This window comes from Branchiostoma belcheri, unplaced genomic scaffold (genome assembly GCF_001625305.1).
Source record: "Branchiostoma belcheri isolate BF01 breed outbred unplaced genomic scaffold, Haploidv18h27 scaffold7, whole genome shotgun sequence".
Lineage (NCBI taxonomy): Eukaryota > Metazoa > Chordata > Leptocardii > Amphioxiformes > Branchiostomatidae > Branchiostoma > Branchiostoma belcheri.
The window spans coordinates 1885422-1913406 of NW_017804353.1; the positions used below are offsets into that span (position 1 = coordinate 1885422).

Here is a 27985-nt window from a genome sequence, read left to right on the forward strand (position 1 = left end):
GTGTCTCAGCCAAAGAATTTTCATTGCGGGTGGAGAATTCATAACTTGATCAGATGAAAGGTAATAAAATGAGCTAGATTTACAAGTACAGTGTAAGGGCTGTTATTACAGTATGACATTACCTTTGGATTGTTAAAATATGACTTAAAACCAAAACTTGAAGCTGAACCCTTGAGTGATGTTAGAGTTGATGATTTGAATTTACAAGTCTTAGCCTTAGGCCTAAACAATCATGCAGTAAAGGGGCACAAAAACGCCATGGTTTCCAGGTAGCTATCAATCTTCTTACCATCATGATGGTGATTAAATACATGGCAGGATTTCTCCTTGCAGGTATACATAAGGTGGCTGATCAAAATAACTGAAGGATTAAGTAGGGAACAGAAAAAGCAATTCATTTTAAAGCTTAACTTTCTGGGCCTCTTTTAAACACAGGGTCAACTTTTGAATCTGTAAGTTTGCCTGCAGGGTAAGTACATTTTTTTACAATTTGTAACGTCAGGCCACACCAATTTAATTTGTTGGTTCTCGGATTCGCCTCTTCATTTTTTTCTGATTTGCAAAAAAAAAAATTGATTCTGGTCCTGAATCAACTGAAAAATGCTCATGTTTTGCCCCCCAACAGTTGAGGAAAGTCCTTTTCTTCCTAGTTGTAACAGTTTTCCCATCTATCATTGCAGTGGTTTGATTAAACGTTAAAAATTCAATGTTTAAATTTTAACCCAGCCTTTTGTGTTGACTTCATGGCTCATTTTGTAGCATTTAAGCCTATAATAGGATGCCTAGACCTGTTTTTATTTTTATTTTTCTTCGCCCTGTCGCTTCATATTTTTTTCTGAAAAAATCCTAGAACCAACAAATTAAATTGGTGTGGCCTCACCTTGTATATCATGTAAGATGACATGAATTTATGGTGCATTATAGCAAAGGGCACAGAAAGGGCCAAGCTTTTAAGCTTATGCTTTTAGGGTGTTTTCCCCCCACAAAGGTTTATAGATGACTGGCAAATGCTAGTTGAGGTCTGACCTCCTCTTTTGTTGAATGTTAAGTTCAGTTTGCTGTATGCATGGGTATGAAAGAATTAATGTGAAACGCAGTGCATGCATCATAACTGAAATTAGCACATAAAAGCAGAGAGAGAGCGATATATTAGGAGCTGTGAAGAGATGGTTTGATAATCAGAATGTAACTGTAAGTCCCAGTTCAAAGCACACTAGATCTACCCAGGGGTTGTGTTGCAGCTGATATCAAACAGAACACGCAGATTAAAGCTTACTTTAAGTCTGCATGACCCTGAAAACCACAGGAGGTTTACATAATGTAACTATGCAAGCAATCGCCTTATGACGTCACAGCCAGCATATAGTGAGTGGTGGGCAAAAAGTATGTGGTAAGTTGGTAATTGGGTGATTTGCACAACGAACAAATTGCAATCAATATATTGCCCATCAATAATTAATTGCAAACAAACCTGGAGTCTGGCTTTTACCTACATAATTATATAGGATACAGATGGCTAGAAATACTGGGAATTTTTACTAGTAGTTTTTTTCTAGTTTTTCTTCCCAAATAATTGCAAGAAATTTAAACTTTGTCCTTTTTTTGGCCACTGTGCACTACTCTCTACAAGCAATTAACTGAGCGACATCAAAAGCTGAAAGAACTTGAGCTACACTGGCTATAGCTGAATAATGCAAATTGCAAGAAAGCTGAGCATGACTAGTACTCTGATGGGTATACTCGCTAACTGAGAGCCTCTATCATGTAAAAAAAATGAAAAAAATTCTGATCACCTACTGAGGCTACAACTGTGAAAAAAAAGGTTCAGAATTCTGATAAGCTACTACAGGCTGATGCAAAAGAGCTGAAAAAATTTCTGATGACAGCTACAGGCTTATAACAGCTATGCGCTTTGCTGACAGCCATGCCACCACCACGTAACCTTAGTACACGTCGTACCTCCCAGGCATACTTCCCTCCGCGGGTGGACTTCCCCGGGGCCGGGACCCACGGCTCTTTAACCGGGGGGCTCTGGCTACGCGCGAGCGACGAGGGCGGGGGAGGGCTACGTACTCGTGAGGACGGCGGCCGGCGAACGTTCCCCGGACCTCCGAAGGTGCTGCCGCGGGCAAACCGTGTCCTCTTCATCCGACCCTGGAAACAACACGGAGGGAAAAAGAATTTAGAAATTAACTGGCTGTTTGTGACATTTTGGTAAAGCATTTTTTAATGCAAGATTTATCAATTTTTTAGAAAACACTGACTTCACTTGTCTTGAAATTCTCTTCTAAGTACATTATATGACTGTGTATATATGAGTTAATAGTACTTAAAACACAATGACTGACAGTGACAGTTAACTTATAAACCATTCCTGTAACTTAGTATATATCTAGCTATGTCTGCTGTAGTGTAAGTACAAATGACAACACTCAACAGTTACTGCTGGCCCCAGGTTAAAGCAAATTTATAACATTTATACAATACAAGGCCTGAGTTGACCTTCACGTGTATGATGTCAGCATCGACCATGTCTGAACTTCACTCCACAATCAATATCATCAGCAGGCAAACATCTATCATGATATCTCTGCAGACATTAAACACCCAGGATAATCAATCAACCTGACAACACCTCACATTCAAGCTGAGAGATTTGGGTAATCCTCGTCTTTCGCAGCCTTTCAAGGTGAAAATCTTTAACATACAGATTTCTGCTTTCAATCTTCTTAAGAAGTTTTAGAGTCATTGAACTTACTGAATGAAAGCCTAATATTTACAATAGATATTTCACATATACAGTAATATTAGTTTTTTACTAAGTACTGATAAGTGATATCAATAAAAAAAACATGTCTTCCCAGAGCCATCTTCTGAGCTACACATGTACGTAGTACAATGCTTTATAATCCTTCAAACACGTTTTTGTCAGACTCAGAGTAATCAGAGGACACAGCATATATTTTACCTCACAATACTAAACAAATTGCAATGCAAATTATACTAATATTCTTCCTCTCTGTTACTAAGTACATGTTTCTTGAAAGAAGTAGAAAGAATATTAGGGACCTATCACTCTGGCTGTATTATGGACCATTTACGTCACATTAACAAGAAGAATAATTTCCCATTAAAATGATTTATACTTAGCCATCAGCTCATCTTCTTTGTCTCCCTTTGAGGTTTTAAAGTCCAAGAAGCTCTTATCTCCCCATTACAGAAGACACATTGTGCCATCAGGGCAGGCGTAGGAATCATGGCAGGATTACAGACTTAATACAGCTTTTAAATTCTATACCTGGTCCAGCTTAATGCGTGTTTCCACAGCTCTAGCCTGAGGGAATGGTACGGTAGATGTGTCTCATCGATTTTCAGGCCAACTTTGGCTTTGCTGTTTTGAGGACATAACCCTAATCTCCAAGCAGATGTTGGGGTGGAAAATTCTGTGTTTTCTGACAGTCTTTGCCAGAAAAATTTGGTGTTCAGAAAACATTATCGATATCATTGCACGCCAGCAACTGCTTGGAGATTACTGTTTACAAGTGTTATTAAATCTGAGAAATTACTAGTAGGTACTCCTAAAAACCAATTTTTACAAGCTTAAGTTATCTCTCAAGTTAGTATTTTTCATAAGGAAATGAGAAAATATATTGCTTCTGCATGTTAATGATATTCACATGATAAATTACAACACAGTCAACACTAAAAGTCAGGTATGATATTTAATGATTTTTAAAACTGGTTTCTCTCAAGCCTTTAAACAAATCTGGCAAGTCATCATCAGCGCTCTTGAAAAGAATTGTTAGCTTTCCTGTAAACTAAAATAATACGTACATCTACAGCCTTTGCAGTGGCAGATTTCTTCCCCTTCTTGACGTGCACGTGTACAGGTGTCTCCTCGTCTACGTGAACATGGATGGGCGAGGTCCGACCTTCATCCATGGTACGGCCTAGGGACATCTGGAACAGGAGGGGAAATTATAGAGCCTCAGAGATCACAAGGCTACAGATCTGATACACGTTTATTCTCTTTAAGAATCATGAAGTCTTCATCGTCAATTGAATTACAAATTAAATGCAATACAATATTGTTTTGAACACACACACACTCCACCATTGGCCGAACCGAAAACCCTTCTGGGGAAGGCAGTAAAATGAGAAACTTGTTTCAGAACATCAAATTTGGGCATATATAGCATGTGAACTACAAATATTATGATTATAAATCACCCCACGTGGAACTTTGAGATGTGGCAATGTACATGGCACTTGTCATCCATGTACATGCCCCAGGGCCACAGGTTCAGACTTCGCTCCACATCAATCCTGAATAAGGGGATCCAGAGATAGTGGCTTACAAAATCATCTGACCTGCCAGACACGGTAATGGAGGGATTGTGCTCATCGCAACTCTTACGCCCTCCAACTTAATACATCGTCAACCTTGCAGCATTAAACGACCGTGAACATCATTCAGGAGTCAGCCATGCATGGTGGCAACATGCGTCAGTACTTCCTCGAGAAATAATTACCCTCTCTGTTTCATATTATTCTAATGTACGTTTGTATGTATGTACATGTATGTACTTCTAGTAACATGTTACAGGGAGCCTAGATTAAGTGAACTGAACACAACTTACCGGTAACTTGAAAATACACTCACTGAATGTACGCATAAAATTACCTTCCTTTACCTTGGGGCATCCCTCAATAATATAATATACATGTTATAAATATGGCAACAATTCAGAATTTCTGAAAACTGACCAATAAGCTTTTTGCTAACATTTTGGCTAATTAATGTCTCGACTATTATTCTGCATATTACAGTCAATATTGATTGAAATATCAACAATCAATATCAATATGAGAAATCGCCCACAAGGGTTGGAGCGTGCTGGAAGAACTAATTAAAATGTTACAGAAGGCCTCATCAATGGAGTTTACTTGCCTGGGATTTGGCAGTTATATTACATTGAACATTTGCCCTGATTATGATTATGGTTATGATTGATGCCATATGTTAGGCTAGCTGCTCTACAAGTGTACCTGAATCTGGGCCAGGGAGGGGGTTTTCTGTGCTTGAAAAATCTGTGTCAGTTACTCATTACTATTATTACTATATATTATTAGTAATATTTGTGTAAAAACAGGCAAATAGATCAACAATTCCAAATTTAAAGTTGAGTTTATGAAATTATTGTTATGATATGTAAGGAGTTGTCATCATTTTCATACTGTACATGTACTACAGTTTGTACAAGAAAACATTTAAGTCTTCTAAATTTGATTATCAGATATATCATTACTGATTTTCTAAAAAATAATTACTAAAGTATTTCATTAGGCTTCTGCAGAAAGATAGCCAATTATATTTATATATAATATTATTATTGATTAATTTGAAAACGGCAACTTGACTTTGAACATTTGAGATCTAACGCTTTTCCCCCAAAGCGCCCCGGCATGAATATTCCACATATGACCTTGCGGAAACAAAGATGAACTGCCCACCACACCACATCTGTCAGGTGTGCATGTACGGAAGGTAACATGATGGGCGGAGGGCCGCATTTTACATCTGTTACAGTCCTTCTGTATTATTTTGAAAGAGAACTCCCGTCATCTGAATTATTCAGTAATGGCCTGGGGCTACTGGATACATGTACATCTGCTTTTGTCTATTCTATTACGAAGACCTATTTCTCATTGTAATTTAGCCATTGGCTAAAAATAAGTGCCCAGAATAGATTTTTGAACACAGGAAGGTATTTTTGGAAACCAATTCATCCCAAAATTAATAAGTGGAGCCAGATTTTATTTAATCCGAAATGATTTTTAACATCTAACAACAAGATTGGAAGTAGCAGTATAATAAATAATCATACTACTAATAAAAGTAGTAACATATGTTACTACTTTTAATAAAGCAGCTGAAGCTGTAAAATATAAACCTGTCAAATACTTTAGGAAAATGAGAAAATGCCACAATACAGACAAACCAATTTTATTAGCTATAATATTTACCAACATGGGCTTTAGCAAATGTGACTTTTAAGTTTTATGGCATGAACGGCTTTCTGGCTTTGATGTGTTGGAATTTGGATTACCACAAAATCATTAAGAAAACATCAGGTCCGTTTAGACTGTTGATTGAACCGTAACAAAAACAAGCACTACACAAACATGTAGGTGTTTGTCTTGGGCAAGTTATATTGCTGTGTCAACTTACAAGGACTGTTACAATTTATTTACAAGGGATTGCAAGGGCAATTAAATACATAAAATACACCACATTCCAATCAGTCTCTTTAACAGTTAGGAAATGAACTAGAAGACGATAATGCTAGTATAAATTATATTATGCTCTAGACGCCACTGCTAATATTAATTTGTAGTAACGTTATGCGCTAGTACTACTAGACAGCAGACAACGCCAACGCACAAAAATCATGTGAAAGATGGGTGTGTCGTCTGGACGACGCAAAACCCTACGCCAAGTGCAGTTTAATGTATACCCTACAAGATCAAGGTCAGAATATCATTCCCCAGACCTTAATCCTGTTCAAGTAGCGCTCGATAAGGGAGAAATAATCGCCATGGAAACGGAGCGATGACCACGTTATCGGAAGGTGACCCGCGGCGCGTCTAACTTTGATCGATGAGTTTCACCCTGGAGAATACACAGTTAGGAGCCGCCGGAAAGGTCATTTCACTTACCTTGGGTGTGTCTAGACTCTCCTAGAAACCTGGTTGTCTTCTTGGTGCCGTTAGTTGGCGCAAAAATACATCACAGGCGACATAAACTGCACAATTTCGGCCCAAAACAACGCTCCACACCCTCCTACACTCGTTTTTAGGTTGTTCTTTACCGCTACAGCTGGGACGCCCCAGGATAGACGCTGATTGGTCGATTTTGCCGTGACGTCATTAGCCCTAAATTTGAATTTGGAATTTCAAACGATTTTACGGGAATATACCCAAAACAGAAGACAACAGCGTATCAATATGCAGAAAATATTCAAATTTGCAATAATATGATAAGTTCTAACGCGTGGGGATTGTTTATAACGATAAAAAGGCGAGGGATTACCCAGACTTCCCGCCATGCAATGCGGCCAAGATGGCGGCGCCCATGGTAAATTTGTGAGAGGGAAAAGAAAACAATTTTAAAAGGTATTCTTTCCGTTTATCTGCCAATTTATCGTCGACTATTATGCGAACACTTCAACCGAGTAGTATGTTACAATATACCATCCGTTTCTGTTCCAAATACCACACACATCATGTAATGTGCAAGACTTTTGCTGTCTGTTAGCATGCCCCCCTCCCCTTTCAAGTTTCATCATAAAATTTTCTGTAGCCAATCAATAATTATATTATTTCTTCCACCAAGGACATTATATAGGGACATGCCTACAATGTCTGGCTTCCATACAATAATTATATTTCTTCCACCAAGGAGAATAGGGATGTCCCTATAATTGTGTTGCTTCCATGGGGTTTAATATAATTGATGCATCTGTACATGAATATCATAAAGTTATAAAAGATATATGTTGAACAAGGTCTATAAACAAGCTCCTTCGCCTGAACGGGGAGGGGGAGTATATTTACTAGACAGTATGTAGTACAAAGTACCAGTAGCATTTGTTATTCAATCAGTCCATCATCAACAAACATCCTATCATCATTATATCCCCCCAGCAGTGACCATGCTCCAGACGACCAAGTCAGCAGCGGAGGTGGCCTCCAGGCTGAGTGGAGTGTTTGCTGTGTACAAACCTCCGGGGCTCAGCAGTGACAAGATGATCAACACTATCAGGGAGAACCTGGGGAAAGGTAACATCTTCTGCTTCTTACTGACATACATGTGCTTATTTACCTCTAACAACTGCTCCAATGGGGAAGTATCATGGCAGGGCAGCTGCCAGTCCAGCACTTAACTTCTAAAGGCCTCTACTGTCAGTGCCTAAGTAACAGTCATGTAACAGCGCAACGGTGGTAATTTTCAATCAAGGAGGTGGATGTGATTTTGCAGTTTCCTTGTTGATTTGGTTGATGCACTGCATGAGGGGGAGAACTTTGGGCCTATAAGCTAAGTATTTATCTCTGTACTTGTACTAGTAAGTTGCAGTTTTGCAATAAACCACTAGAGAGCACTTTTGACACAACTAGTCACAACATCCAAGTGTAGAGTATAGTAGAGTAGAATGTATAGTGTAGATGACATGAGTGTCTAATCCTTCCCTGTTATTGTTTGAACAGAGATCACAGCGACGTTCCCCTGGGTGCCACACAGACATGACTACAGGCTACTCCCCTCTCCTGAGGACCCAAACCAGCTCACCAGGGTAGACGTCCCATCACTCTACAAACATCCACTAGGTCAGCAACTTACAAATTTTTTTACAGAAGCTTTAGAAGTCTTGTCATTGTATGAACATTACTGAATTTACTTCTGTACTTCTGTAAATCCAAACCAAAAACCCCTACCCCTCACCGTGCCGGAGCCCTCAACTTATTGAGGTTGTGCACGTACGGGAAAGAAGAAGACTTGTATAGATGTACTTAACCAGATTCATATTGGGTATGATTAATTTGCATTTGTGCTGTTGCAGTGAAAGGCCATGAGAAAGTACCAATGTTCAGTCAGTTCCCTCTGGACAGACTTTCCTCTGGTGTTGTAGGTGAGAACATCTTTATGTTACTTTAGTACTGAGGTCCAAGCTCTTGGATTTGCCAAGTGTGAGATTATTTCTAAGCTCTATAGCTACCTTAAAAAGTTTTCTCCTAATTCTAATGTGGAATGTTATACAGTGAACAAAACCAATGGATGCATTATTAAATGACTAAAGAAATGCTGCTCCTCCAGTTTTAGGAATCAGGGATGGTATAAAGAAGGTCCGTGCCATGTTCCATGCTCACTACTCCAGGGTAAGTCTCTTCTTTAATATCAAAGTGTTTCATTGGTGCAGGAAAAACTGACTGTCAACTACATGTACTTGTTAGTACACGTAGCTGAAGTTCATGAAATCATGATTTTCTTGGTGAAGGTAGAAATATGTTTGTGTAATTCCTGGCCACACTGCACACATTTACCAGTACCGAAGATGGTTCCAATACTTGGGATGTTTACATGTACAAGAAGAAGTGTAAGCACTACTGCACTGGGCAGTGTACTTGCTGTGTACTGACAGGATGTCTCTATATTTTCAGCAATACATAGTAGAGGGAAGGTTTGGCCTGGCTACAGACAACCATGATGTGTCAGGGAAGGTGGTGGAGAGGACAACATATGGTAGGTCTTTCTGTTCTCCTCTGTTGACCAAGTTTCTGTTGACCAAGGCTCTCAATTCCTCCATTTGAGGCTGAGCTCAATGTATTTGTTCCCACGTCATTGTCTGTGGTACTTCCCCTCTCTTTGTATGAGCTCAAACAGCACATATGTTAGAGCATTATCTGTTCTGAATAGATTTGATTATCAAGTCTTGTGGATGAAGCCTGTCACCCATGATATTAGTGTGATACTAATGTTCTGTGTATCATTCTCCAGATCACATCAGTGGTGAGAAACTGGCCAGAATTGTGTCCTTCTTACAGAGGAGCCACCAGAACCTCACCACAGAGTAAGCCTTCTGTTAGCCTTCTGTTTTACCCTGGTCTAACTCAAGATGGTCAAATTACTAGTAATGTTCAAACTGTCGAAGTTGTTGTTACAAGAATCTTAGTGCAAAGTTTCAACAAGCCCTACTTTTTTACTTGTATGTAAAAGTTGAATGTCTGGCTCATTTGTAGTACATTGTACATTACTATTCGCTCTGTTATCTCATTTTTCTTTCTCTCAGTTATAGCAGTATTTCTGACTTTAGAAGTGTTAATATAACATCAAGCAGTTAAGTGTTTCTTAATTTCAAGTGTCTTATTTTGTACCTGTATAGATATGCAGGAGTGGACATCCAGAGTCAGGAGGCGTATGAGTTAGTGTATGAGTGTTGTTTTGTTCCTGTATGTACAGATATGGAGGAGTAGACATCCAGAGTCAGGAGGCGTATGAGTTAGTGTATGAGTGTTGTTTTGTCCCTGTATGAACAGATATGCCGGAGTAGACATCCAGAGTCAGGAGGCGTATGAGTTAGCGTCCCAGGGTCTACTGCGACCTCGGATGACCTCCCCGCCCCTGGTGCTGGCCATGAGGTGTCTGGAGTACCGACCACCTGACTTCACTCTGGGTACGTACGCTGGAGTGTGCCACATGTTGTGTATTGATATGTATTATGTAAATACATTCAATGTTTTGAATTGTATATACATTGTATAAGGTCATGCAAAAGTTTTCTAGAGACCTAGGCACCGTGACCTAGGCTGGTTACCAAACCTGTGAAGAGACAAAAGAGCAGCCAAAGTAGGTTTGGTAACCAGGCTAAGAAATAACAACAATCATGCATGTTTTATAATAAGTTGTTCTAACATAAGGATACACTTCAAAGATATGAGCACTAGTACTGAACTGAAAGAAAACAAGGGCTGTTTTTATTTGCATGTGTTTGCCTTTGTGTGTGTGTGTGTGTGTGTACAGTGTCAAATTAACAGTGACTGTATAATATTATTTATGCCTAGATAAACAAGGGATCCTTATATATTTCCACACTTGAACTATTGTTCTGTATTTAATTCCCCCAGAGATCCAGTGTGTCCATGAGACCCAGCAGTGGTTGAGGAAGTTGATCCATGACGTGGGACTGGAGCTCAGGTCCACCGCTGTGTCCACGAAAGTCAGGCGAACTCGGGACGGATACTTCACCACAGAGGACGCACTTCTCATTAAACACTGCAGATATGAGTACATCACAGAAGCCATCGAGAGATCCAGACATTTGGTGTCATGGAAGAAACTGAAACCTGATGGAAACTTTGGTAGAAAGAACACTGAAAGTGAAAATGAGGAAGATAGATGACAAACAATGATACTGTAGATGTTGTTGCTAAGATACTAACCATAACCCATCAAGAGATCCAGACATCTAGTGTGGTGGAAGAAAATAAACCTGAGGACAACTTCACTAGGAAGAACAGTGAGACTGAAGATGGGGAAAACAGATGATAAACCATGTAGATGTTGTTGCTAAAAATGATGAAAAGGAAACAAGATGGGGCAAAAACAATATGCCTACATTTTTAAAATGATGTTGCTAGCAATACAATCAAATACAAACATCATAGAAACATCCTTAGGTACACATGTATCCCATTTTGATACATTGAACACAGGAAAAGCTACAACAGAGTGAGATTTAGGAGCTCTGTATTAGTTGTCACCTTCCCTTTTCCCCCCGTAATATTTGAATATGTACATGTATATATATAAAATGCTGTACAACATGAAAGCTGCAATTAACTATCTTAAAGGGATTTTGTGAGCCTTTTTATCATGTCCTTTCTGCATGTATCTCAAAGAAATTCTGGTACTAGTATTCAAAACAAAATCACTTTGACTGCGGATGTGATTCCTAACATTACCTTGGCCCGGCCCTATGTACACACAGTTTAATGAGTGCGTCTGCGGTAATGGGCAGGTGTGTTCAAACTGCACGGCTCATTTCCTTTGTTACTGTAAGTTTGCGCGGGACGCCGCACCACAATAGACGCTACTTGGAACAGCTCCTCAGCTCGACACCTAACAAAACACAAGAGCGATTAAGAAGCGTTGTTCCTACGGCTGTGAAGTACGTTAAGACTGTGTTACAAGGTTCATTAGTCATTTCAGTGTCGGGCGTTTTGGTTAATTTTAGTATCACTTTGTACCAACACAGCAGCCTTTTTATACACCATTGTAGCTACAGTCTACCCCCCACGATATGTAAATACATGTAGGTTAAAAGTGACAAGGAGGCCAGAGGAATTGTATTGTTGGGTTGTACGTATGTTGTTTGCTCTTCACAAAATTGATTTTAACGTCTATGTATAGCCTCTGCCTCGGCTAGAAAGAGTAGAAATTGGCCAGATAGATTGTTTGTTAACATGTCAAATCAGTTTGTCTGCTAAAGGAGTACAGTTTGCCGCTCCCGAAACTGTGCTCCTTTAGCGGACCAACTCCCCTGGGTTGTCATCTGTATTTCTACTCAAGCCGCTTCTGGATCCTTGTAGATCCCAGTCTATACTTTCAATCATACAAGAAAGCAAAACAGCATCTTAACTTGTTTTAGCCCTACGCCCTACACAAAGGGTCTGCTGACCAATGGTTTGTCCTGGGCTAAAGATAACCCAACTCGCCACGTTTAAATGATACTTTTTCACTCGAGTCGTCAATTAGGCTGGACTTAAAGTCAACAGAGACTCGCGACAAGCCGTGGAACGTTCCTGACGCGACCCCTGTCAGCGGTGAGAGACGCGGAGGTAACCTCAGGTCCGCTCCGTGTGCACATGTCTGCGGGCTGGCGGGCCGGTCAAACCTCAAGTACGGCGTACTTCGCCCTGACACAGCTAAACGGTGTTCATAATCATAGAGTAGAACGTGTGCACGTCTCCTTGCCTGAGTCTCGTCCGTTTCTTGGTGGGCCGGTTATTTCAGAAAGGTGAGTAAATTATGTTTTGTGTCTGTGTGTGTAATCATCTTAAGACTAGTACTTCGCCATGGCACAGCGGTGTTCATATCAATTAGAGTAGGACTTGAGCACTTCTAGCTCATTGCCCGAGTCTCGTCCGTTTCTCTGTTAGAGGGATTTTATTCCTACTTGGTGGGTCGGTTATTTCATAAAGGTGAGTAAAACATGTTCATGTGACTGTAATCATCTTATTAATTACGACCTGTACTTCGCCCTGCCACAGCGGTGTTCATATCATAGAGTAGGACTCAGTGAGCACTTACTTACCTGAGTCTCCGACTTTCTCTGTTAGAGGGATTATCTAGGTTAATTCAGAAGGGTGAGTAGAATATTCTATGCGTCTGTATTAATCATATCAGGCACGGTCACATTCGCCGCAGCTAGGACGTTTTTTTGTGGGTGGTAAAATTTTTTAGAGAGCCTGTGACTGAACCTGCCGTCGACAAGGACTTTGATATTTCAGCAAGGGCCCTTTCCCTGGTCGTCACAATATGGCTGAATATTGTAAGACAAGTTCCACGACTATCCGAATAATACTCTCAATTTTCTGCTACAAGCCTATCGTAAGACGAATATGCCCGCTCTCTATACTATGGTCTGTGGTCGTTATTCGGTTTAGCCAAGGACAATATGTATGTACTAAGTACTGTACATGTAGCGTCTTTGGTTTTACACCTGACTCTCCTAGTAATATCAAAATTGATTTAATGGCTGATGTGGATCGAAAGCAGGAAAATAGCGAATTCCCATTCCTTTAGTAGTTGTAGTCTTGCATATAACCGGCCCCGGCATTGAATGACTGTTTAACGGTTGTTTTCAGTATAGCCCTTGGATTACTATTGATGGCGGTCGCAAGATAAAAAGCTACATGAAAAAGCTCAACCATATATATATCTCCATTATTACAAATCAGCACGCAGGCTAGCTTTGGTATGAGGAAGGAAGTTTCATCAACCTGCCAGAGGGGGTATCGATATGGTTCCAGCTAGTCTGGGCGGGTGTGTGAGATTTCCCTGCCCTAATGCTCCTGTAAGAAGTGCCGTTTTTGTTCGCCCCACGCACCGCTTTGTTCCTGGGAGTGTAGAAACCGTTTTGTTCTCGGAAAAGCAAGGCTCGAGATCTATATCGTGTGATTGTAGCCAGTAAAGAACCTTTAAAAGCGCACAACAACGTAACAGATTAGCAGGTAGGGAGAACTAACATTCATTGTAGTACTTTTGTATCTCCTTTCAATTCTGAGTGACTCACCCGAACCACAGAATTAGAAGGAAAACTTATACCTCCATGCCGCACCTAACATATTGTTACATAGCGTCATTTAAAAAAAATATTTCTAGTGCGTCTTAAGCTTGCAATAAATTCGTTTCTGCAAAATTAATCATCCACAAATCTAGGCTAAAATTGGCATTACTTTACACGAGTTAGACTTTAGTTATACCTTTGTACAGTGTATAATACCACAGAACGTGGCGTTCTTTGGTAGCTAAGGTCCGGCCACGTGTGGGGGTACCCCTTAAGGACGACTATTGTTAAGGGTTTCTTACAATCGTGACCGAACATGGAAACTACAAAACCTGGCCGTTTTTTGTACACAAGCACATGTAATGCCGCCTCGAGACATTTTTGTGTTCCGTAGTAGAGCCTGGGAAACTGTTACCGGGAAAGATGGTTCCCAGGTCGTGCGGTAACCTAGCAACCGAGTTATGCCGCTCAGGTGTGTACTTTCATGTGCCGCCTCCCAAAACCTCCGAGATTGACCTTTTCATTCAGGACCTTATCATACTGTCATGTTAGATGTGTGTCGCTGGGGTAACAAACACTCACGGTCTGTATGTGTGTAAACATGATGATGTTTTAAGATTATATTTTATGGTAAGCGTGTATTAATTGTTGACTTGTTTACGTCGTTAGTTAACTTTTGTACATCGCAAGACTCTACAAGAAGTCTCTGCCGAGTAAATACATGCAGCCCGGAATTAGATATGTCAGAAGAGCTAATTGGCCAAAGTCAACCCCTGTTGTTTCCAGAACCGTGTTTTATCCAGAACTGTGCTTTATTCAGAGCCATGCTCAGGCACGGTCCTAAATAGTGGGCCTTATGCGCATCCAGAACCAATTAAATCTACGTTCTTGGATACACGGATACTACTAGTATCCAGAAGCGTGACTTATCCTAACCATAGTCTATACATGCATAGAACTAGATAGGCACGATTCTGGATACGATAGGTCCAGTAAGTCACAGGCGGAGTGTGTGTGAAGGCCGCTGGTTTTTACAGGACTCGCAAATGGCTTTTAGATAGGCGCTAACGACCGAGAGACGACGGAGTAATTACACAGTCCGGTCGTCATGTTTGGGAACTATTTGTCGCGCCCGGCTAGCTATGAAAACCTGTTTGAGACTTGTCAACTGTTTCATTCAGACGACAGGGAAGTGTTTTCAGACATCCACGCACTTGCCGCTGAATGAAGGCCCGTACAAACACGCGGATTCAGGGTCAGGTAGCGAAACGACTGGCCTGGTTCTGTCTGGTCTAAAGAACCAAGAGTTGCTTTCACTGTAGTAATTTGTTTGCTCTACAAAGATAACTGTAATTGTAGGTGAAGCGACTCAAAGGTGTGGCCGAACATTCGACAAAGTTGATGAATGAAAGAAATCGGAACTAGCAAAGTGAGCCTAAACGGAGACATCTTTCAATTTCAACTAAGTTGTGCAACAACAAACTTAATAAGAAGCATCAATAGCGTTGTGATATTTCTAACGATTATTGTCCTTCCTTCCTCCCACATCTTATATGCTATCATTGACAATATTTTTCTTTGATGACCTAATTCAAATCATGTAAATGAAACATAACCTCGACCTAGTGTCAGACCAACGTGGTTCTATTCAGCTCCATATCGTTGTTTGAACAGGTATTGTTACAGACAGGGTCTGTAGACAGGTACTGTTGATTGTAACTAAAAACAGAAACATCAAATAGACCTAACTGGAAGACAAACATTGAGGTGGTCTTGCCTCGGCGCCTATTTGACCTTGTTGTTTTTCTTCAACTACGTACTGTACTATGTACTGTTTTCTGATGTCAGTTGTGATCTAGGAAGTTAAGACTGCATTTTCTATAGGTACAAATATTTTGCTTACAATTGAACCTGCAGTGATGTTTTATGTAAGTCATAATTTTAGCAATGCTCTCTTTAGTACAATTTCATAATTTTTCTATCATCAATAATAACTTTTAGTATGTTTTAAGACATATGATATTGACACATGCATTCACTAATAGTTTTTAAAATCTTTTTGGCGTATATCAAAATCAAAGTGAATACAGTAGGTAGATTATTTAACGCCAGAATAGACAAAGTACGTTTTTAATGACTTTTCTCAATGTCAATGTCCTGTTGTCCGAATCAGCTGCCTGCGAATGACGGGCTACACCTGCTGCTACTGTCACCACGAGAGCCTCACTCTGGGGCAGGCCCTGGAGCATCATGGGACACACGCGCCGCCCGACCCGGACAAACCCAGCAGCTACAGCAGGTGTTTCATCTGTCTGGGCAGGATACAGTACAGGTGAGAGATTTCAGGTGTGTTACCTGTGTGTGATACACACCTGGTAGAACCCTTATCTGTACAGTACAGGTAAGAGGTGCGAGCAGATGTGTTGCCAGTGTGTGAAACACGTGAAAAGTTCCACCAGGTGTGTTATCTGTACAATACAATCTAGGTGAGTTACCTGCGTAGCTTCTACCAGGTTTGTTACCTGTGTGTGATTCAGTATAGGTGAGAGGTTCCGCCAGGTGTGTTACCTGTGTACAGTAAGTAAGTACGTATACAGCAACGTTACATCTCTGCATGGTACAGTAACGTAAGACCTTCCAACAGGTGGTTTGCCTTTGTGGGACACAGTGCTGTTTGGACGTCCCACCTGTTTTAGAAAATAAGTTTGTCCCTTTGCCTACTTTTAGCAGATGTTACACATGCCTATTCTTCTTTCATTCCAAAATAATTGCACCCATCTTATTTGTTTTCAAAAAAGATGCTTAATAACTTAGTTTCTCTTTCCCAGAAAACTACGGCGACACATCAGGAAGACACACCCGGACCACGTGCGGCCAGTTAGCGCCATGTGACAGCTCTGGGAACGGCTGGACTCTGGGTTTCATATTGTAGCCAAGGGGGGAGGAGGCTGTATCCAGAACCATGCATGCCTGGGGCAAATCTATGTTCTTGGATACATACAAAGACTATCCGGAAACCGTGCCTCGGATCCTAACCCTAACCCATTCAGGCATAGAACTAGGTAGGCGTGGTTCTGTAAACAATAAGTTATGAACCTATCGACGACGTAACAGCGCCACCAAGTACCTGAGATGCAGAATGTAATGTAACGACATTGGCGACTTCCTTTTTTACGCATTTCCAAACGACCACCTGCCATTGAATAGCGATTCATACTTCTAGTAATATTTCATAATCGTTTTCAATTTTCCTGTCTGTATATATAATTCGTTAGAATTTACATTTATTAGATAACGCATATAAAACGCTGTTGGGGAGATAATTGCTATGCAATACATGCGTATATATGCCTAAAATTAGTAAACGGCCTCCTGCTAAGTGATATACTAGTATGTGTAAGCAGGGCTCCGCCTGAGCTGAAAAATACCATGTACATATACATTAAAGCAGGTCACGGCGAATAAAGGTTGATTACGAACTAGTTTGGTGCCTTTGTTTCAGTGATTTAAAATCATTGATAGATATGTATTTAACGTATGTGACCAAGGAATGCACTAAAGCCATTAACGAAACTATCGCACGGCCAGGGGATTTCCGTCTTTCGTGTGGAATCGTGGGTAAGTTGTGACGTCAGGGGAATCCCCACTGTTTGTAGGTCTTTATTGAACTTTCACCTTTCCCGAGCAGCGAGTTGCGCATTAACTTAGCGTGCAATGATATGGGAAGGTTCTCGAAGGGTGGGGCCTTTCCAGACGGCTAGTTGGTAAAACACCTGCGTTCCTGACCGCAGACCTGCCCCAAATGAAGGTGAGGGCAGCTGTTACGCACCGTCAAGGGTAGACTCTGTATTCCAGCGTGACTTCAGATTTGAACAAGTAAGACTGATAGATGTTGTTGTACTCGTTCCATTTTGAGCAGTTGCTGTACCCATTACTTCCAGAAAATGAGGAATGCTAGATGGCCTGCAGAAGTATTGCCATGCCCACTGATATCGCTATTTCAATCTACTTTAATTTATGGTGCTATAGTGGTCTATGCTAACCTATCCCAAGTGTCACTTGCAATTGCAAGTTAGCCTCAGTTCATTCAACGGAGCTGAATGCATAATACATGTAGCTACGTGCCCCGTTTTAAGCTGCCTATGATTATGCACAGTGCCGTCGACGTCCCTGTGCGTAGCCATCTGTCTGCGCTGTAAACTGAACGAGGAAGTTGGTAATTCAGGGCGTGTCATTTGTTGGGAAGTCTTCCTTCCCTAGTAATGACACCATTTTCACTACTGAGCACATGATCTTGAACGACCCAAGAATGCGTGCCAGTAGTTCTCAGTGTTTTGATGCAACCTAGCCTTATTTCGAGCCAAAGCTTAGACCACGTACGAGGGCACTCCAAAATGGTACCACGTCAACGATATGTGTTTCTGGCTGAAAATATGGACTGTTATTTGAAGTACCTTCGTTTGCTGACCGAGTCTATGTTTGTATAAGATAAGCTGAGGTTGGCTGTTTACGTTACGCTCTGAAGAGGTCGATTTGCAAACAGGTATAAACAGACTGTCCTGGGTTACGTCACGGGTCATGGGGAACACAATGCTACAATAGCCCACATAGTTGCAAAACAAAACGTTCTACAGAATCAGAATCTATGATTTTTAACCTTTCCAGTTTTTGTCATAGCTGCACCTGAAGGTACAGCCCTGGATTGCCAGCATAAAAGAGATGGGTTCCTGTGACATGTGCTCTAGAAGCTTCGATAGAAGGTCCACCCTTCTGTCGCACAAGGAGGACAAGCACAGCCTTCTCTCGTTAGACACCTCTTGGACCTGTGATATTGGTCTTTGTAGGAGGTCTTTCGTAAGGGAGTCGTCTCTGTGGATTCACAAGGAAACCAATACGCATGGTACGTAGTCATTTGGAAGGGGCTGCCAGGTAAAGTATTAAAATAAAATCATTTAACAATGCTGCAGACATAGAATAAGGTGGATATCAACTCTAAGGATCCTGGTCTAAACAAAGTGATTCCCATTGGTATTATATGAAATGGAGGGAGACTCAGATCTATCACCATTTATTACGTTGGTGTTTTTCATGCTTCCACAAAACAGTGAAAAAGCCCAAGAAAGCCAAGAGAAAGCAAAAGAAGAAAAAAAGGATACACAAATGCGACGTCTGCTCCAAAGGTTTTCCCACGAAACGTGAGAGGAAGAAACACGTGAGAGCCAAGCACAGCAGCGGTGATAAAACGACGAGCTACGAGAGCGACAGCGATGATACAGATTCCGACTCATCCTCCGGTACATCCTTAAATGTTTTTTGAATTGACGAAAATATTGTATGATTCAGGGGCACAGATATATTTAATGACTTATAGAATGTATTGCACAACAATTGAGAGATGAGACAACATGATTACCAGGATCACTGGTGTCCTATATTAAAACTCTGTTGTATAAGTCATGCACATACATGTACCGATGAAATATTACACATTTGGATAAAAATGCATGAGTAAGAACCAGTTAAATGATGTTCAACATTATCTGCTATTTATTTCCCTCTTCCGAACCTACAGATATCGAGGACTTTCTGGAGAGCTGTAAACCCCCCGACGTCCACAGGTACATCTCACATCATTTGCAGCCGGACGAAGCGTACCGTGATGAGTGCAGCAGCGTGGTGGAGCATCTGGCCAACTTCTTCAAAACAAACTCGGGGTTCACCGTGAACAGGTTCATCAAGGTAATCTGTCTGTAATAAGATATTCAGTACCAGGCAGCAAAATCTGGCTATGCTGCAGGTGGCAAGGCAAAAGTCTGATTTTTATCATTTGGTTTCATAATGGTGCTAGATGTTTATTGCAAAGTAGTGAAAGTTTGCAAATTGGAAAGGAAAAATCCTTTATCCTGGTATAACCTTTGCAATTTTTAGATATACATGTATTTAAAAATCATTGACTGTTATGAAGTAGTACATTTATTTAAACATACGGCCCCATTCTCTTAGAGTATCATTTATAGAGTATTTGACTATCACAGAGTACTTTTAGTATTTGATTCGCGTATACAGTGTATATATACTTACAGGGCGGTTCTGTGGGGAAGGGCACAGCAATAAAGTCCAAGTCTGACGTCGATCTTGTGATGTTCATCTCTGAGCTGCCTCCCATCGGCAGCGATGACTACAGCATAAAGCTACAACAACAGTTAGATAAACTGGAGAGTACACTAGTAAAGTCAAAGCACAGGTGAACTACTTGAGAATGTTCAATGTCCAATGTTCGGATACCCACGTATTGACAACGGATGTAGCAGGCACCGCCTTTAAAATGGATCAAAGTTCTGAATGTTTTTAACAGAATATCATCAAATTTAAATAACTCTGATTGGGATCTCTACCGATTCTGAAAGATTGAAAAGTACAAAGTGATGGTATTGGACCTGGATTACATGACAATTCTAAGCATTTATTACATGTATCTTCAGCATTGCATACGACCTTGCGGTGGTGGGTCGCACGGGACATGCTGTTAAACTGAGGGTGCAGAGTAAGAAGGCAGACCGTGAACCACATTATGTCGACCTACTGCTGGCTAGCGACCTGATGGGACCTGTTCCTACCGACAGTGAGTATCAATGTGTGTCTTACTCCTTTTTAAATGAAGTTAAGAAGAAGTAAATAATAACTAAACTTTTTAACATCATCATATGGTAAGCACATCAACTTGATGACTTAATGCACAATTGAGATATATAACACACAATACGAGTAACTGTCCCATGCCGAAAATGCGTGTATTTTTTTGTGCCTCTTTAGCTAAGAAGAAAGAAGTGTACGGGAAGATGGGCAGTATGAATAAGCATGCCAGGGAGAACTGTTCAGCAGCGCTGGTGGAGCTGCAGCGGGACTTTGTGAAAAAGCAGCCTGCAGCAGTAAAGGATCTCATCCGGCTGGTCAAGATGTGGAAGTGAGTAGGATATCAACGAATCATTATATAACAGTGCTCCTCAGCGTGTTATGTTAATGCACTAATCTTTCAAAACTTGTTTGCCTTGTACCTATCCCTCGGCCAGAGTCTATGAATGATTATTCCTAATTCACAATGCCCAATACAGGATTAACAATGGCAAGGTGTACAAATTCTACTCAATTCTGATACATGAAATTTATTGACACTACAAAAGTCATTTTGACTAAGGTACCCTAATCGTTTCGAGAGTGACATTTTCTATTATCCTGGGAACAGGAAATCTCGTGCTCCGTGGAGCAAACTCAAGTCCTACTCCTTGGAACTGTTGTGCATCCACGTCGGTCTCTTCCCTGGGAATGTGGCCAGTGCATTCCAGTCAGTATTGAGGAAGCTCACTGACCACAAGAACATTAATGCCTGCTGGAGCTACAACTATCCCATAAGCGTGGTGCCCAAAAAACTTGTGAAGAAAAGGTTGGTCTTTCAAATCATATCTTTGTCGACAAAAAATAGCATTAATATAATTAAAAAATAACACCAAATATAGTCCTAATTAATTATATTTCAGTTCATACCATGGTATGGATGAAATATATTGTGTTCTCTGATGTTTCTTCTCCTCCTCCTTCTTCTCCTGCCACACAGTCAAAGGGATTCAACTCAGCCATCATTCGGCCAAATGACTTGAAATTCGGCATGGAGGTAGAGTGGGCCAATACCCCCAGGCATTTTTTCCATCTTTTTTATACATGCCTTTGAAAAATTTTTATGAAGGGACATTTTTCGCCAAAAAATGGATTTTCGGATCCTGAGCCCTGGTTTTACAACCAAATGATCTGAAATTCGGTATAAGGGTACCTTGAACATGTGTCTACAGAATAACAGTCACATATTTGGCATACACCACTTCCAAATGACTCATCTGGGGGACTTTAATGGCTATTTTCAGCAAAAAAGGGCCAAAAGTGCTATACCCGTTCCATGTTCTATCTAAAGAATGGCTGTTCCATCTGCCGTTGGCCATGGAACACGTGTTCCATTGCGGGTTACCTGAGGTCACAATTCACGTAAGTCATGCGTAATGACCCACACATTCAATTTTATGTGCCTAAGAGCTTCAAAATGTATCAAATCTCATCATTGTTAGTATTTGCAAACCTGTAATAAGATTAGTAAAGCTTTCGAGATTCAATGTGCTTGTTCTTGCATCTTTGTTCTCAATTACATAGCTCCTATATAATTCATTTATTTGAGAATCTTTGCCAGTTTTACACTGGGGTAAGTTTGGAATAGTCCACTTTTGCATGGGAGGGAGATGGACTGAAATATGCTGTATTTGCTCCTAAGCAAATGTCGGCCTCTCTAGTTCACTGTTCTTTTGTAACGATTTCGTATGTCTCGTATGATAGCTATAATAAGTATATTGACATTCATAGTCACATTTGTAGGTAAAGCTTAAGATGTCAGAAAAGCCTGAACCACGAAAAAAAATTCTGATGCATATCACACATATCGCATATCTCAATATATTGCAGGCCCCTAATCCTGGACCCCGCCAACCCCTACAACAACGTGGTTAAATGTTGTAAACTTGGGCACTGGCGTAGAGTGGCTAATGCTGCTAAAAAAACGCTGAAAAAAACCTTCTTTACGTAGATACATTTTTGTTGTCTGGCACATTTTGCACAGAAAGTTGACTAGGTGGTCTTGGATTTCTGATAAGCTGTTGTTTACCCTGGTTACCTATTAGATTTTTAGCTCACAGATATCTAAACGCATCAGGGTTTGATTACTGTAAGCACCTGTAAAAATCTGCATTATCATCTGATACAGGACTATTATATTCCATACCAGGATTTATATCAATAGAATTGAAAAGCAAATTTAAGTGGTACATGGTATATATAGGAAATGTAATGATGTCTAGACGTTAGAAATTCCTCTGATTATTGTAAAAGCTCATTCTTTTTCCATACTACAGACTGTTATAATTATGTTTATATATGTAGAATGTTATGCACATGTCCAGTAGATGCCATGCTTTGTACCTAGTACAATTGCTGTGCAATAAAGTTTATATGTAATTCCTCATATTACCATGTTCTTATAAGTATCATTTGAACTCATGATTAAGATGAATATGTATTTGTATTACAATTGAACTTAATAGCGGGCAGCGTCGTGCAATTGTCTGCGTCTCAGGCCGACCGTCACACTGAGTGGACCAACCCCCGTGACAACAACAGTGGCTCGACTCATGCTCAGGAAGGTGAACTGTTTTGAGTAACAATGTCATCCTGTTTGGTACACAACACAACACGACGAGATGACTTTGTTTTAGAGACGATACGCTATTCTGATAAATTAAAACAAGTAGCGCTCAGCAAATCATCTCAGTGTGATCTCCTGTTATGTGATGTGTATATACGCAGGGTTCCTTGATGAATATCATGTACGTATACATTACATTACAGTAAGTAGGTCATGGTGAATAAAATTGTTTGCGAACTTGGTTCCTTTGGTGGTTTCAATTATTTCGTAATGATTATAGTTGATAGCCATATATTAGGCATATGTGACCCAATACTGCAGAGACCTTTACGAAACTAACGCACGGCCGGCCCCCGGGGGATTTCCGTCTTTCCCTGACGCCACGTGGAATCATGGGTAACTCGGTAGCCAGGGTGATGACGTCACGGGGAATCCCCAGCGGCTACTGTATACCTGTAACCTTACCGGCGGGGCTTCCCGCATTTCCCGAGCGTTGTGCAATATTGCGCAACGATTCTGGAAGGTTCTCGAAGCCTGGCTATGGGGTGACGTATACCTGGGGCTTTCCAGACTGCCATACTCGGTATAAAAGCACCTGCGTTTCTTATTGTACATCAGGCTAGTACCTGCCACAGGCAAAGGCGTGGGTAGCTCAAGCGTTTCATCGAGGGCGTGTCCTGTATTAAGGGTGCTCTGAATTGCAGACTTCATATTTCGACAGGTAAGACAGCTAGGTTTTACCATATCCACTGCTATCGCTAGTTAATTCTTTTCTATACTGCTAATCTATGCTGATATGGTCATACCTTCAATTTCAAGTGTAGCCTCATTTTGTTCAGCGGAGCTGAGTACATTGTGCATAATATATAGTACGGTACGTTACTCTTTTATGCTACCTTTGCGCGCAATGCCTTGTGACTTCCCTGTGCACAGCCATGTCTGTGCTGTAAACTGAACAAGGGAGTTCGTAATTCAGAGTGTGTCATTTTGTTAGGGAAGTCCTGTTTCCCTAGTATTGATAAAAGTGCCGTCGTTACTAAGATAGCTAAAGAGCATGACCATAACTGATCCAAAAATACGTTTTCCGTTAGAAGGTATAATTATATGCGGCCAGCTACATGTAGGTGTTGTGACGAAACGTTATTTCGCGCCAAAGCTTAGCACCACGTACGAGGGTACTTCAAAAGAGTTTCGGTCCCGCCCATATGAGCTTCAGGGCAACGACGAGAAACCTTTGAAATTTATGGACAGTGATACTGGTACACTGGTATGTCCAATGATAACAGTTTCTGGGTGAAAATGTGTATTTGAAGTACCTTAGTTGGTCGACTGAGTCTATGTTTGTACCGTTGCGTCGGTGAAGGTTAGTCATCCAGGTAATAAGATACGCCAAAAACAGTTACTCAAGCAGGTTGGAAACGGTCAGTTGGCTGTTTACGTTGGGCGTTGAAGAGATCAGGTTGCATACAGGGTACAAACAACGCGTCCGGGGTTACTTCACGTCATTGTGAACACAATGCTGGAAATACCTCACATCGTTAAAATAAACGACCAAAATGCCTGTTACGAATACTGCTCATATTAGCTAGAAACATAAAAACAATGTGTCAATTCTAGATGTATCAAGAAACTATTCAAAACGAATAGAAGCCATGATAGCCGATGTCATCGATATCGGCGATTGTGTCATCGAGTAAGGAGCTATCTTTTTAATATCCATCTTAAAATTGGGATACAACTCTTTAATTCAAGGGTCCTGTCACTTGACCCATGCCTCTACGGTATATTTGTAACGCCATAAAGTGTCTGCAAGCATTTGTAGACATGTCATTGTTGTATATATATTCATTATCCATGTCTCCGTGGATCCAAAATAGGGAAGATGGGGAAGAAAAAGAATAGAGACGGTCCTCATAAATGTGGCATCTGCTCTGACGGCTTTTCCACGGAACGTGGGGTGCAGGACCACAGGAGAGACAAGCACGGCAGCAGTGGTGGTGGATATTACTATGCAGGTGGGTAATGTTTCTGTAGTAGGTTTGTAATCCTGGTTATCCAATAAGTCAAGATATTGCCTGAATGATTCAATAGTATTAGGCTGGTTCATAAACAAAGCTGTTTTGTGAAGATATTTTTATTTATTATTGATTTACAAGGCCCCAACAATTTCATTAGATGCATCATAAGCGTTTGCGCTGAAACAGTTGACCTACTCAGTTTGGCTAATTGGCTTGTTGATACGACATACATCTTTGACCGGCAATATCTATTATGATCTCCAATATATAGGCTCCTTTTGTAACCATCAAGACTAAATCACTGTCTATCAATGAGAAAAGAAAGAAAGCGTTACAGTGTCACATAGTTTCGTGATTTAGATAAAAAGGTAGAGGTTCTTGCACCATTTGAAGTCTATAACGTTTTATTTGTGTCCCGCTAGCGAATAACACTACTCATGGTGGTGGGTTAGTTAATAAATTGATTTTTTTCTTTTCAACTGAGCTATACAGACGACCATTTTTCGACAGAAAAATGTTGCAAATGTCAAAGAGAACTATTACCAAGAAAGAGAGTAAACAATAATCAAACTTAATCCACACTACATGTAGCCTCCTCTCCAGTGACGATCCCGGCCAACATGAACACCTTCCTGGACCGCTACCGTCCCAGTGATGTCCACGAATACATCTCCCAACACCTGCAGACGGACGAGTCTTACCGTAAAGAATGCAGCGACGTGGTGGATCGTGTGGCCACGTTCTTCATGGGAAGGCCTGACTTTACGCTCAACAGATTCATCAAGGTGGGAACAATGTTAAATAATGGCAATCATTAAGTTGTGCTTCCTTGATGCAACCTTGTAGGATGCAGTCCGTTACTTTGACAGATATTATAGATAAAGCCTATACATAGGCTACATGTGTAATATCTGTCAAAGTAAAAGACTGCATACATTAACAATTTATATGAAAATGAAATGTCATTCGGAACTCCTAAGAACGCTACAATCTCCAGGAAATGTATCAAAGAAGGCAGAAAAATGGAAACCCCACAGAACAGTTTATTTTCGGCATTTGTGAAAACCATAAGGATGGAATACATTACATTCTATGTACCATGTTTCTTACACATGAAGGGTGGATCGCTCGGCAAGGGAACCGCCATCAAGTCCAAGTCAGACATCGACTGTGTGATGTTCACCTCCGATCTGCCGTCCATCGACAGTGATGACTACGAGGATGATCTAGACACTCTCCTCGAATGGATGGAAGACCAACTGGAAAGCTCCAGGTTTGTTTCAACTATTCCTAATCTTAAAAATATTACAATATGTCAAACTTGACCTGACAGTATTCTGTAAAATCTAGCGGAAAAATGCTACCCATTCCAAAAATGTATATTTTTTTTCTCGGATAAAGAACATTCTATACCGAGTGCTGTACTTCATTGAATGCTAATGAAGTAGATTGAAATAGACTTGAACTTCAATTCCAGCATCCCTGTGGAGATATCTGGTCGCACCGGCTTCGCTGTGAAGCTGAGAGTGAAGACCCGGAAGGCCGGCCACGCGTCTCACGATGTGGACCTTCTTCTGGCACCGGATCTACTCGGAGAATACACAACTCCAAGTTTGTCTCTTTTCCTTCATTTCTCAAAATCATATCTGAGGAGCCCAAATATATATATATATATATACATACACACACACACACACACACACACACACACACACATATCTATCTATATATATATATATATATATATGTGTGTGTGTGTGTGTGTGTGTGTATATATATATCACATCGAAGCAAAATGCAACGAATAGGACAAAAAAGCCATCAAAATCAAATCATCTGGAAACGTTGCGTAAAGAATGCCAGCAGGACAATATTTAAAATCTTATTGAATGATTGCTTGGTTTGCAAGCTGACTATGCTACAGTACGTGACCAAAAGTTTCCGAAACTACACAAAAAACGATTCATCTAATTTACAGTTTGAAATTTTCCCACAGACGGGGTGTACGCCATGATGGGCAGGTTGAGGAGTAGTGAGAGGCAGTACTGTTCAGCAGCGCTGGTGGAGCTGCAGCGGGACTTTGTGAAAAATCAGGATCCACAAGTGAAGAATCTCATCCGGCTGGTCAAGATGTGGAAGTGAGTAAACTTCTCAGGAAAAACTAAAGGAAAATTTAAGTCACAGACAAGTTAGAATTGTAATTGTCGTATTTTGTACCAAGAGAGTCCTGCCAACATTGATTTATTTATCAAAGTAAAGTAGTAGGTTTTCTCTCAAATTAATAACTCTTCTTAACGCTTGAAACAAGGGCATCTTGCGTGACGGAATCCAGCCTCACGTCCTACCCTCTGGAGCTCCTCTGTATCCACACCTGGCCGTCTTACGGGACAGTGGCAGCTGCGTTCAAGGCCGTTCTGCAGAAGCTGAGTAACTTCGGCAGCATCTGTGCCTACTGGACAGAAAACTACTCCTACAGCCGAGCGCAACCAATGCTGGGAAAACGGTTTGTGTTCCTAACATGCCCTAACATGAATTCATCAGCGATAGTACAACCATTGTTTATTTTGATTGTGTGATGTAGTACAACCATTGTTAATTTTGATTACACATACATGGCTGTTATTGACATTTTGGGTCGAATTTATCCCATTCTTGTCACTAAGGAGATCATTGACAAGCACTAGTAAGTCATACTACTGTATGAACCGCAAGACTGAGAATTTCAGAGGATAATTTGAATGTTTTTATCTTTATGTTGCAGTCCCCTGATCCTGGACCCCGCCAACCCCTACAACAACGTGGCTGACCGCTGTAGGGACTGGCCGGCCGTGGCTCAGGCTGCACAGGAGACACTGAGGAAACCCTTCTTCTCTCTCTACTGA

At 40.8% G+C, this 27985-nt stretch overlaps 3 protein-coding genes across 3 annotated transcripts in view; 2 read left to right on the forward strand and 1 right to left on the reverse strand.

Moving 5' to 3' along the window:
- LOC109484314 (outer dense fiber protein 2-like) overlaps window positions 1-6918 on the reverse strand; it is a 25790-nt gene extending 18872 nt beyond the window's left edge. The window contains exons 1-3 of the mRNA XM_019787570.1: window positions 6721-6918; window positions 3835-3960; window positions 1960-2154 (exon numbers count right to left, since the gene is read on the reverse strand). Coding sequence (XP_019643129.1) covers window positions 1960-2154; window positions 3835-3960 — 321 coding nt within the window. The 5' untranslated portion in view covers window positions 6721-6918. The remainder of the gene's footprint in view (window positions 1-1959; window positions 2155-3834; window positions 3961-6720) is intronic.
- On the forward strand, window positions 6591-11018 carry LOC109484563 (probable tRNA pseudouridine synthase 2). The gene is made up of 9 exons (XM_019787882.1): window positions 6591-6706; window positions 7708-7842; window positions 8269-8388; window positions 8622-8690; window positions 8876-8937; window positions 9220-9301; window positions 9557-9629; window positions 10096-10232; window positions 10684-11018. The coding sequence occupies exons 2-9, from the start codon at window positions 7716-7718 to the stop codon at window positions 10956-10958; spliced, it is 945 nt and encodes a 314-aa protein (XP_019643441.1). The 5' UTR covers window positions 6591-6706; window positions 7708-7715; the 3' UTR covers window positions 10959-11018.
- A 1400-nt stretch (window positions 11019-12418) lies between these two features.
- Window positions 12419-27985, forward strand: LOC109484315 (2'-5'-oligoadenylate synthase 2-like). The gene is made up of 15 exons (XM_019787571.1): window positions 12419-12575; window positions 16021-16179; window positions 20330-20469; window positions 20661-20811; window positions 21091-21288; window positions 22350-22466; window positions 23017-23083; window positions 23737-23806; window positions 24963-25100; window positions 25695-25888; window positions 26222-26376; window positions 26581-26714; window positions 27100-27241; window positions 27412-27606; window positions 27865-27985. The coding sequence occupies exons 1-15, from the start codon at window positions 12424-12426 to the stop codon at window positions 27983-27985; spliced, it is 2133 nt and encodes a 710-aa protein (XP_019643130.1). The 5' UTR covers window positions 12419-12423.

Excerpts from the sequence above, each read along its gene's own strand:
- LOC109484315 (XM_019787571.1), top strand. The coding sequence starts at position 12,424 with ATGTCTGCGGGCTGGCGGGCCGGTCAAACCTCAAGTACGGCGTACTTC. Across the intron at positions 21,289-22,349 it reads AAAAAACTTGTGAAGAAAAG|GCCCCTAATCCTGGACCCCG; the intron begins GTTGGTCTTTCA and ends AATATATTGCAG. Across the intron at positions 26,715-27,099 it reads CGGAGAATACACAACTCCAA|ACGGGGTGTACGCCATGATG; the intron begins GTTTGTCTCTTT and ends ATTTTCCCACAG.
- LOC109484563 (XM_019787882.1), top strand. The coding sequence starts at position 7,716 with ATGCTCCAGACGACCAAGTCAGCAGCGGAGGTGGCCTCCAGGCTGAGT. Across the intron at positions 7,843-8,268 it reads CAGGGAGAACCTGGGGAAAG|AGATCACAGCGACGTTCCCC; the intron begins GTAACATCTTCT and ends TTGTTTGAACAG. Across the intron at positions 8,691-8,875 it reads ACTTTCCTCTGGTGTTGTAG|TTTTAGGAATCAGGGATGGT; the intron begins GTGAGAACATCT and ends CTGCTCCTCCAG.